Genomic DNA, 17,736 nt, shown 5'->3' with positions numbered 1-17,736 from the left:
GGAGGGGAGAGGTGTGTCCAGGGATCTTTACATGAAGCAGCAGAAGCCAAAGAGAGAAACTGCATGGTAACACGGGCACATCTGATCCTGGTTCGCGGAGAATCCCCACCAGGTCTGGAGAGAGCAGGGGTCAGAAGTGTGCCAAGGATTGTGTGAATGTGACCCTGGGGTCCCACCCAGCTGGATCCTATCTATCTTGGGGCGGGTAACCAGAGCCCTCAGTCACAGTCTGTGGGGTGAGGTGAGCAGGGGGCCCACTGAACCCTGGACAGCCGTGGACAGGGCGGCTGGGGGCCTGGTGTGGAGCGGTCAAGGCCCTGGGTCAACCTCTTCCCGGGGCTGGGGCAGAGAGAGACAGCGGGCTGGACAATGAACCCCCTTAGCTGGGCCAACCTCAATCTGAGAACCTTCCTGAAGAGGTCCCTTCCTCACCTGGTCACCCACAGCAGTGTCCACCCCACTCCCCTGTGCTGCCAGTTCCCCACACTCGCAGGAGTGTAGAGTGGGGTTGAGAGTGAAATGGAGAACGTCCCTCTGGGCCTGCTGACTCTGTTACAGAGTGCAGTTGATGTTGACTGTCTCTGGGGAAAGCAGGTTGTACCTGCTGAGAGCGCTGAAGGCGAGGGAGAGGAGGATGAACACACACCTGGGGAGGAGACAGGGGCAAGTTGGGTGCCCGCCCTCCTGGCCCCGCCCCTCCCTCTGGCTCCGTCCCGCACGACCGGAAGTCCCACTGGAGGCATTTGCTTGAGTCCAAATCACAGCCAGAGGCTGACGAGCACGCGCTGGCTGAGCACCCAGGAGCTCCTTTGGTGCAAGACCAAGTCAGAAGGCTGAACCACTGGAGGGGGCGCCATAGGAATGGGCTGGGGTGGTCATTGCCCTGTGGCCAAGTCTCCGCCCCGCCCCAGGTACCGCCTATGCCCAGCAGCTTTATATATATATACATATATATACAATTTATATATATATATATATAATATATATAATTCATAAATATAAAATTCGTATATAAAATTCATATATATATATATATATATATATATATATATATATATATAATCCCATGAGGTTATTATAACTGGCCCATTTCAGGGTGAGATGACCCAGGCACAGATGAGTTAAGCAGTAGCCCAGAGTCAGGGAGCTAATTAGCAAAACTTGTCTCCTTCACTGCTATGTATCAGCCCAGTATCCTCAGCGACTAAAACTGCGCCTAGCACACGGTAAGCGCTCAATAAAGGTTAGGCGAACAAACGAAGGAATCCACATCACTTCTACCATCAATGTTTTATTTTCCACATTTCAGGTGGGAAAACTGGGCCTCCACCTGGAGTCACAGGCCGCCCAAGTCCAGCCTCCCAGCCCGGATCGGTCCAATCATTCCTTTCCCTGCCTTAATGGGGGTGCGGCTTGCCCTGTTAGGGGTGGGGCCTGGCTCGGTGTGAGGAGGGACCAAGTTCTTTCTGTCTTCCTATTGGTGCTCCTCCATTTTGGGCGGGACCTCTCTAAACCTGTGTTCTCGATTTGCTGTCTCCCCGGTGGCCCCTGACCTGGAAGCTCTCTGGGTAAAATGGCGGCGCCCGGAGTCACGACCGAGCCGGCTTGGAGTCCGCGGCTTGCCGCGTGAGTATGTAGATCGCCCGTGGGGAGGCGAGAGCAAACTGCTGGGTCCTGGGGTGGCCGGTTCTGGGCCGGCAGGACGGGAGGACAGCCCAGAGCGACCCAGCTGCAGGGCCAGGGCACCGTGACCTTTGGAGGTGCGGGACGGGGACGTGCTGGAAAAAGCCGATCTCTGTATACTACCCTCCCCACGTCCCTAATCTCCTATTTTGCAGATGAGACAGCTGAGGCTCAGAGAGGTTAAGGGCCTCTCCCGAAGTCACGCCGGAAGTTGGCAGCTAGGCTGGAATTCGGACCCGCGTCTGTTTATCCCAAGGATCCCAGAATCCTGGCAGCCAGACTCAGAGCTGCTGTAGGTACACCCCGCCACGGCGTTCAGATGTACAGATCATAGATGTTTTGTAGCAATTTAGCTCTTCTCCCCATTCAACTGATACTTGTTAGGCACCTGCTTTGTACCAGGCACTGTCCAGGTGCTGGAAACACAGCAATGAGGAAGACAGACAAAAATCCCCTATCTCCTGGGGTAGCCAGACATTAAACAAGTCAGAAATGCAGGGAACAGGTGATTTCAGATGCTAATAATTGTTAACAGTGCATTCATCAGGGTGATGGGTGCTTGGATTGGGAGTGGGGCTGTGGTCCAGGAAGCCCTCTCATTTGAACATAGACAGGCACGACCAGAGACAGCTATGGACGAATCTAGGAGAAGAAATTTCCAAACAGGGGGAATAGCAAGTGCAAAGGCTCTGAGACTGGAATAAACTTAGCTTGTTTAACAAATAGCGTAGCTAGAGCTGTGAGAGCTAGAGTGATAAGAGTTGAATTTGGAGAGGTAGACCCTGTCTACACCCCACCACGGGGTCCAGACTTACAGATCTGAATATCTGTGTAATATAACACTAGTGATTTTTAGGCAGAGAACACTGAATTTAGTTTACATTTAAAAAAAGCTCCCTCTGGCCATGGCGGGGAGAACTGACTGGAGGGGACGTTGGGTAGGCCTTAAGGACAGAGATCATGGGATTGGGGTGGTGGCTTGCCGATGCAGAGAAATGGATGTATTTGGGATGGACTTGGACGTACTCATCAGGACTACTTGGTGGACTGGATGGGGCAATGAGGGACATAGCGGATGCAGAAATGACTTCTAGGTCTGTGGCCCGAATGACTAGGAATGGTGGTGTCATTCGCTAGGGTGGAGAGGAACACGTTTAAGCAGGGATATCACTTTGGAGCAGATTAAGTTGGAGACGGCTGGGTACATGCCAAAATGGCAGTTAGGTATGGGGGTTGGAGGTCAGAACTGGCAATAACTGTTTGGAATCCATCAGAACATAGATTGTCATTTTTCAGACTTTAACACACGTAGGAGAAACCTGGACTCTTATTAAAATGTGGATTCTGACTCAGGAGATCTGGGTTAGGGCTGAGATTTTGCTTTTCTTTCTTTCTTTTTTTTTTTAATTTATTTATTTTTTAACATTTATTCATTTTTGAGACAGAGAGAGACAGAGCATGAACGGGGGAAGGTCAGAGAGAGAGGAAGACACAGAATCCGAAACAGGCTCCAGGCTCTGAGCTGTCAGCGCAGAGCCCGACGCGGGGCTCGAACTCACAGACCACGAGATCATGACCTGAGCCGAAGTCGGACGTCCAACCGACTGAGCCACCCAGGCGCCCCGAGATTTTGCTTTTCTAATGAGCTCCCAAATGATGATATTGATATAGCTGATCCCTGGAACACACTTTGAGTAGTGAAGATTCAGATTAAGGTCTCAATCTTAGCGGCATATTAGAGTCACCGGAGTGTTTTATTTATTTTATTTTTTATTTTAGAGAGAGAGAGAGCGTGAGCGGGTTGGGGATAGAGGGAGAGAGAGAGAGAGAGAGAGAGAGAGAGAGAGAGAGAGAACCCCAGACAGGCTCCATGCTGAGTGCTCAGCATGGAGCCCGGCTCTGCCGATCTATGACCCTGGGATCATGACCTGAGCTGAAGTCAAGAGCTGGGTGCTCAACCCACTGAGCCACCCAGGCGTCCCCATTGCTGTCCTTTAAAATGCTGATGCCTACCTTTAGATACTTTGATTTATTATATCCGATGTATGGCCTGGGCATGGGAATTTTTAAAAGCCCCCAAGATGATTCTAATATGAACAAAGTTTGAGAACCATTAAAGCCGCCTACAAGAATACAGAGAAGAGGGGAACAAGTTGAAAGACACTTCAGGGTAGCAGACAGACAGATTCAGGATGTGGGACTCTTCGCAATCTTAGTACTCAAAGTGTGGTCCCCATACCAGCAACATCAGCATCATTTGGAAGCTTGTTGGATGTACAGGATCTTTAGCTCTACCCCAGACTTGCTGAATCAAAATCTGCATTTTAACAAGATCCTAAGTGATTCATCTACACATTCAAGTTTGCAGACATTGTAGCTTTAAAGAAGGAAGTGGGTCATGTCAAAAAGGTGGGAGGAGGGCCTCACCCATGATGTATGTTTCTGAGAAATTGAGCAAAATGAAGCCTTAAAAATAATCATTGGCTTTCATAAGTGCAAAATGCAAAAGGGGCCTTTACAAAAGGTATTAGTGGGGTGGTTGGGGCAGCAGCCAAGTTGGAGAGAGTGAGGAAACATAATGTGTATACACCTCTTGGGAGAAACTTTACTGTAAAGGGAGCAGAGATATGGAGCAGAGGCTGGAGGGAGTCTTCAGGTCAAAATGGGAGATGTTAGAGAAAGTTTAAATGGTGATAAGAATGATCCAGACATTTCCCATCTCATTTTATGAGGTCAGCATTATCCTGATACCAAATCAAACAGACACTAAAAACTACAGACCAATGTCTCTTACGAATATGGATGTAAAAATCCTCAACAAAATAACAAGCAAACCAAACTTTAGCAACATATAAAAAGTATTATATACCATGATCAAGTGGAATTTATCCCATAAAAGCAAGATTAGTTTAAAATCTGAAAGTCAGTTAATGAGATACACCATATTAACAAAATAAAAGATAAAAACTACATGATTATTTCAGTAGATGCAACAAAAAATACTTCACAAGATCCAGTATCCTTTCTGATAGAAGCATTCAACATCTGGGTATAGAAGGGAATTTCTTCAACCTTATAAAGGCCATGTATGAAAAACAGACAGCTCACATCATACTTAATAATAAAAGACTGGACACTTTTCCCCTGAGATCAAGAATAAGAAAACGATGTCCACTCTTGTCACTTCCATTCAACATTGTACTGGAGGTTCCAGCAAGGGCACTTGAGAAAGGAAAAGAAGTAAAAGATACCCAGTTTGGAAAGGAAGAGATAAAACTATACTTGCTGATGATGTGATCTTGTATATAGAAAAGAATCCAATAAAAAGCTATTGGGACTAATAAGTGAGTTCAACAAGGTTGTAGGATAGATCAACATATAAAAATAGTATGCCAATATAGAAATACATATAGTGCCATACTGGCACTGAACAGTGTGGAAATGAAATTAAGAAAATAATCCCATATATGTAATAGCTTCATAAAGAATGAAATATGAATAAATTTAACAAAATAAATAAAAGACACATACAGTGAAAACTATAAAACACTGTTGAAAGAAATTAAAGATGATCTAAATAAGTGGAGAGGTATCCCATGTTCATGGATCAGAAGACTTAATATTATTAAGATACCAATATTCCCTAAACTGATCTGTAGACTCAATACAATCCCTATCAGAATCCCTCTGACTTTTTGCAGTCATTGACAGCTGATTCTAAAATGTATATGTAATTGCAAGGGACCCAGAATAGCCAAAACAACTTTGTAAAAAAAAAAAAAAAAAAAGTACAAAGTTGAAGGACTTACACTTCCTGATTTTAAAACTTACAAACTATAATAAAACAGTGTAGTGCTGGCTTAAGACTCAATATAGATCAATAGAATTGGGAGCCCAGAATTAAACCCTTACATTTATGGTCAATTGATTTTCAGCAAGAATGCCAAGACAAAAAGTACACTTACCACGATGAGCACGGAGTAATGTATAGAATTGTAGAATCACTATATTGTACGGCTGAAATGAATATAACACTGTATGTTAACTATACTGGAATTAAAATTTTAGAACTTAATTTAAAAAAGAAAAAGAATGCCAAGACCCAGAAATACAGAAAGAATAGTGTCTTCAACAGATAGTACTAGGGCAACTGGATATCCACATGAAATGAACCCCTTTTTCACACCATACAGAAAAATTAATTCAAGGTGGATCCCAGGACTAAATGTAAGAGCTAAAACTATTAAACTCTTAGAGAAAACATGGGAGTAAATCTTCATGACCTTGGGCTAGGCAGTGGGGTTTTTTTGTTTGTTTTTTGTTTGAATTTAGTGGGTTTTTTTTTTTTAAATGTTTATTCATTTTTGAGAGACAGAGAATGAGCAGGGAAGGGGCAGAGAGAGGGAGACACAGAATCTGAAGCAGGCTCCAGGCTCTGAGTTGTCAGCACAGAGCCCAACGTGGGGCTCAAACTCAAGAACTGCGAGATTATGACCTGAGCTGAAGTCGGACGCTCAACCGACTGAACCCCCCAGGCACCCCTTAATTTAGTGTTTTTTTTAGATATAACATCAAGATCACAGCTATAAAAGAAAAACATAAATTGGACATCATTGGAATAAAAACTTGTCCTGCAAACAGTAACATCAAGAAAGTGAAAAGTCAGTCTAATGAATGGGAGAAAGTATTTGTAAAACACAAGGGTCTAGTATTCAGAATATATAAAGAACTCTTACAACTCAATAATAAAAAGATAAGTAACCCAATTTTTTAAATGTACAAAGCATCTAAATAGACATTTCTCCAAAGAAGATACGCATCGGCCAATAAGGGCATGAAAGAATGTTCAACGTCGTTTTTTAAGGAAGTGCAAATCCAACCATGAGATATCACTTCACATTCACTAGTGTGTCTGTAATCAAAAAGACAACAAGAATTGGCAGGGATGTGGAGAAATTGGAACTCTTACATATTGCTCATAAAAATGTAAAATGGTGCAGCCACTTTAGAAAATCGTTTGGCGGGTGTGCCTGGCTGTCAGTTGGTAGAGCATGCACCTCTTGACGTGGGGTTGTGAGTTCAAGTCCCACATTGGGTGTGGACCCAGCTTAAAAAATTAAAATGAAAAAATAAAACAGTTTGGTAGTTCCTCAAAATGTTAGAATTAACCATACGTCTCAGCAATTTGACTTCTGTGTATCTACCCAAGAGACGTGTAAACACTTTTTCACACAAAACTTCCACCCAAGTGTTCATAGCAGCATTAGTCCCAATAGTCAAAAAGTCGAAACAACCCCAACTATCCATCAACTGAGGAATAGATAAATAAAACATGGCTATATCTGTATAATGGAATTTTTTGACAAAACAAATGAAGTCTGTTACATGCTACGACATGGTTAGCCTTAAACACATGCTAAGTGAAAGAAGTCAGCCACAAAAGAGCACGCGTCGTATTGTACAAACTACCCGGAATAGGCAAATTATAGAAACAGTAAGGTCAGTGCTTGCCTGGGGTTGAGTGATGAGGGGAAATAAGAGAGACTGCCGATTGGGTATAGGTTTTCTTTTTGGGGTGACAAGAATGGTGTGAAATTAGATTGCAGTGGTGGTTGTACAACTCTGAATGTACTAAAAAAAAACCCATTGAATTTTACACTTGAAAAGGCTGAACCACATGATACGTGAATAAAGCTGTTAAAAAGAAAGAATGATCCAGTAGGGAGGCAGGCCATGGCAGGAACAGATTCCTCAAGGCAGTGAAAGGTTTAGCCCAAGAAAATCGGGACGCTTGATCGTAACAGCCGTTGTAAGTCCATGCGGTGAATGAAGAAACCAGTGGGGCTGGTGAGTTGGCCATGCAGTCTGGAACACGGCCACAGCCCGGAAGGGGTCTCCTCTCCGTTAGCTGGCTGATGCTGTCTTTTCTCTGTCTCGGCCAGGTGGTTGTCTGACAAGTGGAGGCAATGAGCTGGGCCCAAGCCATCCTGCTGGCCCGGGGCCTCTCTCGGGGCTGCGGAGGCATCTGCGGGGCCACCGTCACAGGAGCCCCCTTCTCTCAGGTAACCACCAGCTGAACAGTCGTCTGCTCACACCGGCCTGCCTATCTGTTCTGAGGGCCAGTTGACCCCGCCTTAATTCATTTTAAGAAGGGCTGGTGCCCATGCGGGTAAGGGAGTTGAATTTGGAAATAAGGATTTGTGAGCTAAGTAGATGTGGGTGGTGACTGTGGGTAACCCCTGTATCCACTTGTTGAGATTTGGGCAGAAACTTGAACTTCCATCCCTTCCCGGGGTGACCAGATGGCCCAAGCCAGTCAACGGGCATAGATGGCTACCACAGTGATGGTGGCCGCCGACCTTGTTCTGTTGTGCTTCACAAACAATGCGGTTTTGGGTTTTGTTTGTTTGTTTTTACAAATTGAGGGTTTGTGGCGACCCCGTGTCGAGCAAGCCTGTTGGTGCCGTTGTCCGACAGCGTTTGCTCACTTTGTTCTCGGTGTCCCGTTTTGGTAATTCTTGCAGTACTCCAGACTTACTCATCATTATCCTATTTGATCTGGGATCAGTGATAGTGACTTGCCGGAAGCTCAGGCGCTGGTTAGCATTTTTTAGCAATAAAGTATTTTTTATTTAAGGTACGTGCATTTTTTTCAGACTTAGTGGTATTGCACACTTTATAGGCGACGGTGTAGTGTAAACATAACTTTCGTGCGCACCGGGAAGCCAAAAAATCGGTTTGACTCCTATTATTGTGACGCTTGCTTGATTGCTGTAGTCTGGAACTAAACCCTCCATATCTCCGAGCTATGCCTGTACCTCCCTCACCGAGCACTTCCTCTGGGCCAGGCCGCGTGCTATGCTTTTTGTTATGCTTTTATCTCATTGGTACTGTCTCCCCTTCTTTTGGCCATTCTAGAGGTTCCTTTCAATGTTTATTTATTTTTGAGAGAGAGAGATAGAGCATGAGCCAGGGAGGGTCGGAGAGAGAGGGAGACACAGAAACAGAAGCAGGCTCCAGGCTCTGAGCTGTCAGCCCCGAGCCTGACGCAGGGCTCGAACCCATCAACCGTGTGACCCAAGCTGAAGTCAGATGCCTAACCGACTGAGCCACCCAGGCGCCCCGCTTCCTTTCTGATTTTTTAAAAAAAAATTTTTTTTAATGTGTTTATTTTTGAGACAGAGAGAGACAGAGCGTGAGTGGGGGAGGGGCAGAGAGCGAGGGAGAGAGTATCCCAAGCAGGCTCCATGCTGTCAGCAAGGAGCCCGCCTCTGGGCTCGATCTCCCAAATCGTGAGATCATGACCCGAGCCGAAATCAAGAGTCAGACCCTTAACCGACTGAGCCCCTCAGGCGCCCCTCGCCATATATTTTTAAAGATGCCGTATGTATAACCATTGTAATTTAAACATTCAATTCCATTTCAAGTCAGAAATTTGGTGGTGTTGCCATCCACACATGGGTTAGCGAACATTTTGTACTGAGTCAATACGTATTTTTGGCCTTGCAAGCCACACGGTCTCTGTTAGAACTACCTGGCTCTGCCCCTGTAGCACAAACACAGCCCCAGACTAGACGTAATAAATGTGCGTGGCTGTATTCTCATCCACCTTTAGTGACGAAAGCAGGCAGTTGGCCATATTGGCCCCACAGGCTGTAGTTTGCTGTCTTACGTTGCGGAGGGATCTCGCCTGTCCCCAGTAGCCTCCATTCTTCACTCTGGGGAACAAGATCTTCTTGACCCAAGAGAAACACCATCAAAACAGAAGGGGAAGCCGAGGCCTGAGCAGTAAAGCGGCATGTGGTCATAACCTAGCAGAGGACAGGCAAGCCAAGATTCCTGCCGACTCCAAAATCCGCCTTTTCTCTTTTAAGTTTTTGAAAGCTATCTTTTGAATAGACAATACGGCTAGTTACAGCGGGCAATTTGGTTCAACATTCAAAAAGTTCTGGGGCGCCTGGGTGGCTCAGTCAGTTGAGCGTCCGACTTCAGCTCAAGGCATGATCTCGCAGCCTGTGAGTTCGAGGCCTGCATCGGGCTCTGTGCTGATGGCTCAGAGCCTGGAGCCTGCTTTAGATTCTGTGTCTCCCTCTCTCTCTGCCCCTCTCCCGCTCATGCTCTGTCTCTCTCTCTGTCATAAATAAATAAACATTTAAAAAAAAAGGGTTTTTTAATTAAAAAAAAAAAAAGTTCTAAGGCTACACCATGACCCCACTTAGCTCCCCTCTCTCTTGAGGCAAGAGATGTTCCCCACTTCACGCATTCCCTTCCAGATATATTTCACAGGAGCAAAAAAATTATATACATACAGTTGATTCTCATTATCCACCGGGGTTATGTTTGATAAAGTGGCCGCATACACTGAACTAGTAAATACTGAACTGTCGCCTCCGGGGAAATGTGGGGTCGGTTCCTGCGAGCCTCTGCTCACAGTTTCATCAGTGTTGGATGTGCGTTTCTGTTTAAAGACATCTTATTTAATATATGCTGTTGGTTCATTAACGTTGAACTCACCGCCAACAGCACTATAACTCAAGCCTGAATGTAGCTTATCTACCACACGGTATTTTCTCTGTAAGGAACAGCAGAGCCTTCTTGCCTGTAGGAACGCTGGACGGCCCGTCAGTATTATGCGTGGGGGCCATTTTCAACCGCAACAGCACCGACCAGAAGATGTGGAAAATGTGCACTAAGTAAATCTCTAACAGGACGCTTGTTGAGAATACAAGGGCTGAATCCAGAAGGCTGAGTGTCACCTTATTCCATCTCAGCTGGGAATGAACGGGCTTGGGTGACTCAGATTTCTCACTGCACAGCCTGTGTCTGTGAATGACCAGGAAGGTGCTGAGAGTATCGGCGTTGGGATTGCAAATCAATGTAGCAAGCAGGCAAATTTCCAAATACGGAATCCACAGCTAATGAAGATCTCTTGTATGTCAGTGGGTGAGGCTTCTTTATACCTATGGGACCCTACTGAACGCACCACTTCACACATTGCTTGCTTTGCTTTCATAATATATACCCTGGGGCTCGTTCTGGGTCACACAAGACCCTCCTCAGTGTGTCTGATAGACGCAGGTGCCCCTCGTCCAGGTTCATGGCCATTTGCTTAACCATTTCCTTGCTGATGCACGGTGGGGCCGCTTTCCCCTGCTACGGTGGAAAAGGCAAAAGTCATTGGGCACAGGTTGGTAGGTAGCTGTAGGATTTAAAAACCAGACGCAGGATCGCTGTATCCGAGGGTGTTTGTTTGTTATCCTGGCGAATATTGCCGAGCTGCCTCCATGGGGGTTTTACCATTGTTCTCTCACACTTCGTAATGGTGCCTGATCTTGGGCTTGTTACCACAGCACCACACGGCCTCAGAGGCCCTGAGGGATGCCCGCTGGCACCTTTCCCAGGAAAGAGCCGGCCCGGCAGTCCCCCAGGGGCCCTGGGAGGGGCCAGATTCCAGCAGCGGTTTCTCTGTCCCCAGGTGTCCCTCCAGGCCCCGCGGGGTCTCCACTGCAGCGCAGCCACCCACAGCTCTGACTCCTGGCTGGTCCCTCCCCCACCTAAGCCCCCAAGGGGACCCACCAGGGCCCTGGCACCCCACGAGGAGCTGTTTAGGCGGGCACCAGATGGGGCGCAGGACAAGGCGAACTTTGTGCGGGCCGTGCAGACCTTCGGGCAGTATAACGTGCACAAGCGGGGCCACGTCGACTTCATCTACCTGGCCCTGCGCAAGATGCGGGAGTACGGCGTCGAGCGGGACCTGGCCGTCTACAACCTGCTGCTCGACGTCTTTCCCAAGGAGGTCTTCCGGCCTCGAAGCATCTTCCAGAGAATCTTCATCCACTACCCACGGCAGCAGGAGTGCGGGATTGCTGTCCTGGAACAGATGGAGAACCATGGTGAGGCCAGCAGGCCCAGGGGCAGGCAGCGGGCTCTCCCCCCGGGACGTGGGCCCCTCCGTCGCTCCATGGCTCCAACTTGCCTTTCCTCTGTCTGTTTTGCTGGCTCGCGCCCCCTCCCCCCTCTCTCAATCTCTCCTCTGTCTCTGGTCTCTTTCCTCTTTCATCTCTCCCTCTGACCTTTCCTTTAAATTCTGATTCTTTTCTCCCTCACCGTCATCAATTCCCTGACTAAATTCTTCCTGTCTCTGGTTCTTTCCATCTGGCCCTCCTCATGATTCCCTCTTGGTCCCGGCTCTTCTGGCCCTCTCCGTCTCCCATGTCTCTGTCTCCCCTTCTCCCTTCTGCCCCCTCCCTAAGGCTCTGCCTGCTTCTGCCCGACACAGGGGTGATGCCCAACAAGGAGACCGAGTTCCTACTGATTCAGATATTTGGACGTAAAAGTTACCCCATGCTCAAGTTCGTGCGCATGAAGCTGTGGTTCTCCCGCTTCAAGAATATCAACCCCTTCCCACTGCCCCGGGACCTGCCCCAGGACCCCGTGGACCTGGCCAAGTTGGGCCTGCGGCACATGGAGCCCAACCTCAGCGCCAGGGTCACCATTTACCAGGTATCCACCCCCGTTCGCACCCTCGGCCACAGCCGCGGGCTGAGCCCTTGTTAGATTCCCGTGGCCCTCACTCCTCCCGGCGGCTTGACCTCTGACCTCTTCTCCCGCCCCTCTCCCCCTACTGTCTGTATTCTGGGCATCTGGCTTCCTTTCTGCCGGTTTTCTTCTCAGGCTTTTGTGCTCACCCTTCTTTCTGCCAGGGACACTTGTCCCCAGGACTTCATGTTCTTCAGGTCTCGGCTCTGCTGTCCCTCCCTCAGGATCCCCTTCCTGACCACCCTAGCAGAGGCACACTGGGTGCTTGGCTTGGTTGCTCATTCACCACGACTCAGTTTCCCCTGTGTCTCTCAAGGCTCAGCACAGGGTCCGGCACAAAGCTGAGCTCAGCAGGTGTTTGCCGAATGACTGAATGAAATAGTCCACACACAGACACACACACACACACCAGTGTTCTAGGGGCCCCACTCATGCCAGACCACATGGGAGGATCCTGTGGTCCTGAAGGCTGACCCCAGGTAGCAGATAATTTCTCTCAGAGCTGCTGGTTCTGAGCTGGAGAAGCACTGGGGGCTCTGGGAGCCCAGAAAGGGCAAGGAGCACGGAGGGCTTCCTGGAGGACGTGAGGGTGAGCTGCACTCAGGACAGAAGAGACAAGGAGAGCATTCTGGGCAGAGGGAGCAGCCTGGGCTGGGGTTCAGAGGGCAGCTGGAATTGCTGGAGATGTAGAAAGAGCTTCCTTTGGCCAGTGCAGGAGGTCGGGGTTGGGGAGAAGAGACCAGGAGGGCACCAGGTTAAACAGCGTGGTTTGGACCTGTTGGTGAAGAGGGAGCCACATAGAAGTTTTGAGAAGAGGAAGGATGGGGCGGGAGCTCTGTTCTGGAAGGAGTTTCTGTTTCGAAAGCATCCTCTGGTGCTTGGCCACATGGGTGTTGAATGGGGGCTGGGTGGGGCTGGGTGGGCAGAGGACCGAGTTAATAGGAGAGTGGGTGATGGGGTGTCTGGGTGAGAAAGGACAGAGACTTGGCCTGGAGCATATTCCAGAGGAAAGGTATTCTTTAACTCACGTCTTCCTTTTGAAAAGTAAAGCTTTAGAAGCCAAGTGGTACTCGAGAACACAGGATGAAGAGTTCTCCCACGGCCTGGTCCCCAGTCCCCACTCTCCTTCCCCAGAGGTGACCACATCTGTGTCTCCTCCCAAAGAGATTCTGTGCATTTGCAAGCCGATCTAGACTTTGTATTTATGCTTTTCTTCCCCTAATTTTGAAAAGCACGTACAGAAAGTTTGAAAACATGGTAAAATGATCACCAACACTGCCTAGATCTCAAATGGGAACGATCCAAGCTCCATCAAGAGGGAATTGTCTACATAGATCATAACACCTCAGTCAGGTTGGTAAAAAAAAAACAAAAACAAAAACAAAAAAAACCACAAGTGAAAGGTTGAAGTATGTTCAGTGGTCCAGTTAACTCCCTTCAGCATGAGAAGGGAGAGGAAGTAAAAGTTCATACATCGATTTGCCTATTTTCACAAAAATAAATAATGCCAAGATAAGTCTGAAATGGGTAGAAATCATTATCTCTGGGCAGGTAGAGGAGATGGGGTAGAGAGAACAGGAGTGGAAGAGAGACATCTGTTTAAAATGGATCGACATTTCAACTATGTAAATGTTTTAGTGTATTTTTTTTTTAACGTTTATTTATTTTTGAGAGAGAGAGACACAAAGCACGAGCGGGGGAAGGGCAGAGAGAGAGGGAGACACAGAATCCGAAGCAGGCTCCGGGCTCCGAGCCGTCAGCCCAGAGCCCGATGCGGGGCCCGAACCCACGAACCATGAGATCATGACCTGAAGGGAAGTCAGACGCTTAACCGACTGAGCCACCCAGGCACCCCGATGTTTTAGCGTATTTAAAACAAAATCAAAGAAATGGGGAGGAGGGGGAACCACCATACTGGCAACAAACCGAAACAAAAGGGATCGGAGGAAACATCTCCTTGATGGCAAAACCACTGAGACAAAAAGTTCTTCTGAGTCAGTCATCCAACTGCCCATCCTCTGTGGCCTCTATTCTAAGAACACACAAATCTGTAGAGAAATCCCAAGCTTAAGTCCCACAGCGTTATGGTTAGCAGTAATATCCAAACTGTGTATTTTGATGGATAAGTAAAGGTGCTACTGTTGATAGGAACCAAGATTTTTAGTGTGCGAGACAAAGAAAAATATACAATCAAAATGCTAAAGAAAGAAGAAACGTGTGAAATTTAAAATGAAAAATCCATATTAAAAAATCAGACTAATTATATTTTTCAGTAAAAAGGCCCAGGAGCAAAACATATACTGTGTCTCCCTCCCTCCCCTTCACCCCACTCCTCCCCCAAAAACTTCTACTTTAAAAATGTTTCTCTGGAGCACTGGAGTGGCTCAGTCAGTTAAGCCTCCGACTCTTGGTTTCGGCTTAGATCGTGATCTCACAGTTGTGAGTTCAAGCCCCACGTAGGGATCTGTGCTGGCCGTGCTTGGAATTCTCTCCCTCTCTTTCTGCCCCTCCCAACTCATGCTGTCTCAAGTCTCTCCCAAAATAAATAAACAAACCTAAAAAAAAAAAAAAAAAACGTTTCTCCAATGAAACAGCATTCTACCCGTGTTCTGCACCTTGCCTTTTGCTGTTTTTATTTAAGAATATGGCTGGGAGCTTGTTCTATGTCCATACCTATTGATTCACCTCTGTTCTTTTTAATTTGAAAGGATGGATGATATGTGTTGCAATAGTTGTAAGCTCTCAGACACTTCAATCGAAGAATAGATGCATTTTTTTTTTTTAAGTTTACTTTTTGAGAGAGAGAATGTGCGCACGACCCCGGGTGCATGTGAGTGGGGGAGGGGCAGAGAGAGAAGGGAAGAGCCCAAAGCAGGGCTCGAACTCAAGAATCATGAAATCATGACCTGAGCTGAAATCAAGTCAGGTGGTCGGTGGGACTGAGTTACCCAGGCACCCCAAGATGCGTTGTTTGTGTTTTTTTTTTTAATTAAATTTCATCTGGTTTTTTGAATCACGGCAGTATGTAAAATCAAAAAGATATAAAAGGGATTTCCTTTCCTCCCAGTTTTCTGCAGAGGCAAACCCTGATTTGCTTCCTGTGTCTCCTCGGGAACACACTGTGCATGTGAAATTATTTTTCTTTTTAAACCGTCACAAGCACAGAGCCCTTAGTACGTGCCAGGCCCTGTTCTCAGCATTTTGGGACCTTCCGAATTAAGTGCTGTCATCCCCATTTTGCATCTAGAGAAACGGAAGCATCCAGGTACGTTGGCTGAGCCACAGTCACATGGCCTGTGGCAGAGTGGATTTTAGCGCAGGTAGGCGGGCTCCAGGGTCCCCTCTGTGTGCCCATCTTCAATGTCAGCGGCTATTGCCAAAGTGGAAGAAATGAAGAAGGGATGGGCTTGAGTCGACGGGTAGGAGGCTGAGAGGGGCCCTGAATTTGCCGGGACCTCCCGCTCCCCATTTCTCTCCCCAGCTCCCCTGTAGGGGCTGGGGCCCACAAGCTTCCTTCCACCCCTGCTCCTCCTTGCAGACGCCTTCTGCCAGAGACTCCACAGGTGCGGCAGATGCCACCGAGTCCCACATTGTAGGTAAGGCTCTGGCCTGGGGTGGCTGGGTTCTCCCCAGGCCTGCTGGGTGGGCTCCATGGGCCTTCGGGTAGAGCCCCTCAGCCAGGGCTCCCTGGGCACGCGTGTCTCCATACCAGGCATCCAGACTCCTGATCAGCAGGCTGCCCTGGCCCACCACAACCCAGCCCGGCCTATCTTCGTCGAGGGCCCCTTCTCCCTGTGGCTCCGAGACAAATGTGTCTATTATCACATCCTCAGAGCTGACTTGCTGCCCCCGGAGGAGAGGGTGAGAGCCCAAAGCTTGAGTGGGGGGCGTGAGTGTGTGTGAGGTGGGGGTGGGCTGGCACCACCCTGAGGGCTCATGTGAGATCTCAGAGGTGCAGGGGGGAAGGGGAAGGGAGGGATAGCCCCTGGTGTGGGGGGATAGGCTTCAGCCGGCTGCGAGATCCTGGGCCTCTGACTGCCTGCACCCCCTTCCCCGGGTAGGAAGCGGAGGAAATTCCAGAGGAATGGAATCTCTACTACCCGATGCAGCTGGACCTGGACTATGGGAGGAGCGGCTGGGATGACTACGAGTTTGACATCCATAAAGGTACAACTGGGATGGGCACCAAACACCAGCTGAGGTGAGGCCTCTGGGGTGGAAGGCTGGCACCCAGGCTGAGACCTAGCCCAGTCGCCACATGCAGACCCAGCAGATGCCCAAGTACACACACACACACACACACACACACACACACACACACACACACCTCACTCCCCAGGGGCTCCAGGCCTGTCAGCCCTTGGTCATGGAACACCTCTGTGCTGGCTACCGAGTGTGACCAGGACAGGCTCAGTCCTTGCCCTTAGGCAGCTCTGGCCAGTGGGGGAATAGGCAAGTCAAGTTATATTCTTGGGGCCTAAGGGGAGGAGCACCAGGCTTCAGGTGGGGTGTGGGGAGGACTTTCTGGTGGAATGTCAAAGAACCAGGAGGCATCACTTAGGTGAAGCATGGGATTGGCAGTCTAGACAGAGGGGATATCTTGTGCAAAGGCTTGGATGCGCAAGAAACATCCGCCTGTGGCCCGGAAGGGGTGCAGGCACGGGGGTGCTGCTCCAATCCCCACGGCACAAACTCTGAGCGCCTGTTTCTCCCAACAGTGGAGGAAGGCCCTGTCTTCGCCATATGCGTGGCGGGTGCCCACGACCAGGCCACGCTGGCCAGGTGGATCCAGGGCTTGCAGGAGACCAACCCAGGCCTGGCCCAGATCCCCGTGGTCTTCCGCCTGGCGGGGTCCACCGGGGAGCTCCTGGCGACCTCCTCAGGACTGGAGGAGCCGCCCCCGCCCCCACCAGAGGGCCAGGAAGAAGAGGAAAGCAATCAGCAGCGACAGCAGCAGGGACAGAGCTGAGGCTGATTGGTCACCAGCACAAACCGTGGACTAGTGTAATAGCATGAGGTGCCCTTTGAATGTACAGCAAATAAAGGTTTTCCGGCTCGGGGCGGCCTTCTCTCTTCTCTGACAGCGTGGCGTCTCTGCCCCTTTAATGTTTGGTGGCCTGGTTTTTCAAGGGGTCTGCGGCATCCGGGACTGACAGATCAGACCCCAAGCTTTCCCTTTGTCTTCACCTGACAGCTCCTACCCTTCCCTTGTCACCCTCAGGATGCATTCAGAATAAGTCGTGGGGAGAGGAGCCCCTACCTCCCAGGGTCTACGGGCCCATCTAGGTCTTTCTTCCCGAAGCTGGACTCAAACCTCAGCCCTTCCCTCGGTCTCTGAGAAGTTAGAAAGTTTAACAGAGGAAAGGAATAAAAGAACTGGCTGTTGCTAGCCCTCGCTTGTCGCGCGCATGCGCAGTTTCTGCTCCCGTTCTCCTTTTGGCGCCGTGGGGCAGTGAAAGTCCATGAGAAATTTCCCGTCGGCGCGGAAGATGCGCGCCACTTCCGGCCGGGCTC

The 17,736-nt window shown here is 48.9% G+C and overlaps 1 protein-coding gene across 4 annotated transcripts; it reads left to right on the top strand.

Moving 5' to 3' along the window:
* Positions 1 to 1,503: 1,503 nt before the first annotated feature.
* Positions 1,504 to 17,305, top strand: ECSIT (ECSIT signaling integrator). Of its 4 annotated transcripts, none has more exons than XM_060630301.3 (9): positions 1,504 to 1,626; positions 1,839 to 1,975; positions 7,626 to 7,745; positions 11,159 to 11,576; positions 11,963 to 12,186; positions 15,761 to 15,818; positions 15,935 to 16,083; positions 16,284 to 16,389; positions 16,941 to 17,305. In XM_060630301.3, exons 3-9 carry the CDS (start codon positions 7,650 to 7,652, stop codon positions 17,189 to 17,191), a joined length of 1,302 nt encoding a protein of 433 aa, XP_060486284.2. In that variant the 5' UTR covers positions 1,504 to 1,626; positions 1,839 to 1,975; positions 7,626 to 7,649; the 3' UTR covers positions 17,192 to 17,305. The 4 variants fall into 4 exon arrangements, with proteins under 4 accessions (XP_060486284.2, XP_060486287.2, XP_060486285.2 ...); XM_060630304.3 differs by having other exon boundaries at positions 1,839 to 1,979; XM_060630302.3 differs by having other exon boundaries at positions 1,530 to 1,630.
* The last annotated feature ends 431 nt before the right edge of the window (positions 17,306 to 17,736 follow it).

The sequence above is a fragment of the Panthera onca genome, chromosome A2 (assembly GCF_046562875.1).
Source record: "Panthera onca isolate mPanOnc1 chromosome A2, mPanOnc1 haplotype 2, whole genome shotgun sequence".
Lineage (NCBI taxonomy): Eukaryota > Metazoa > Chordata > Mammalia > Carnivora > Felidae > Panthera > Panthera onca.
This window is presented reverse-complemented; position numbering and strand designations above follow the sequence as displayed.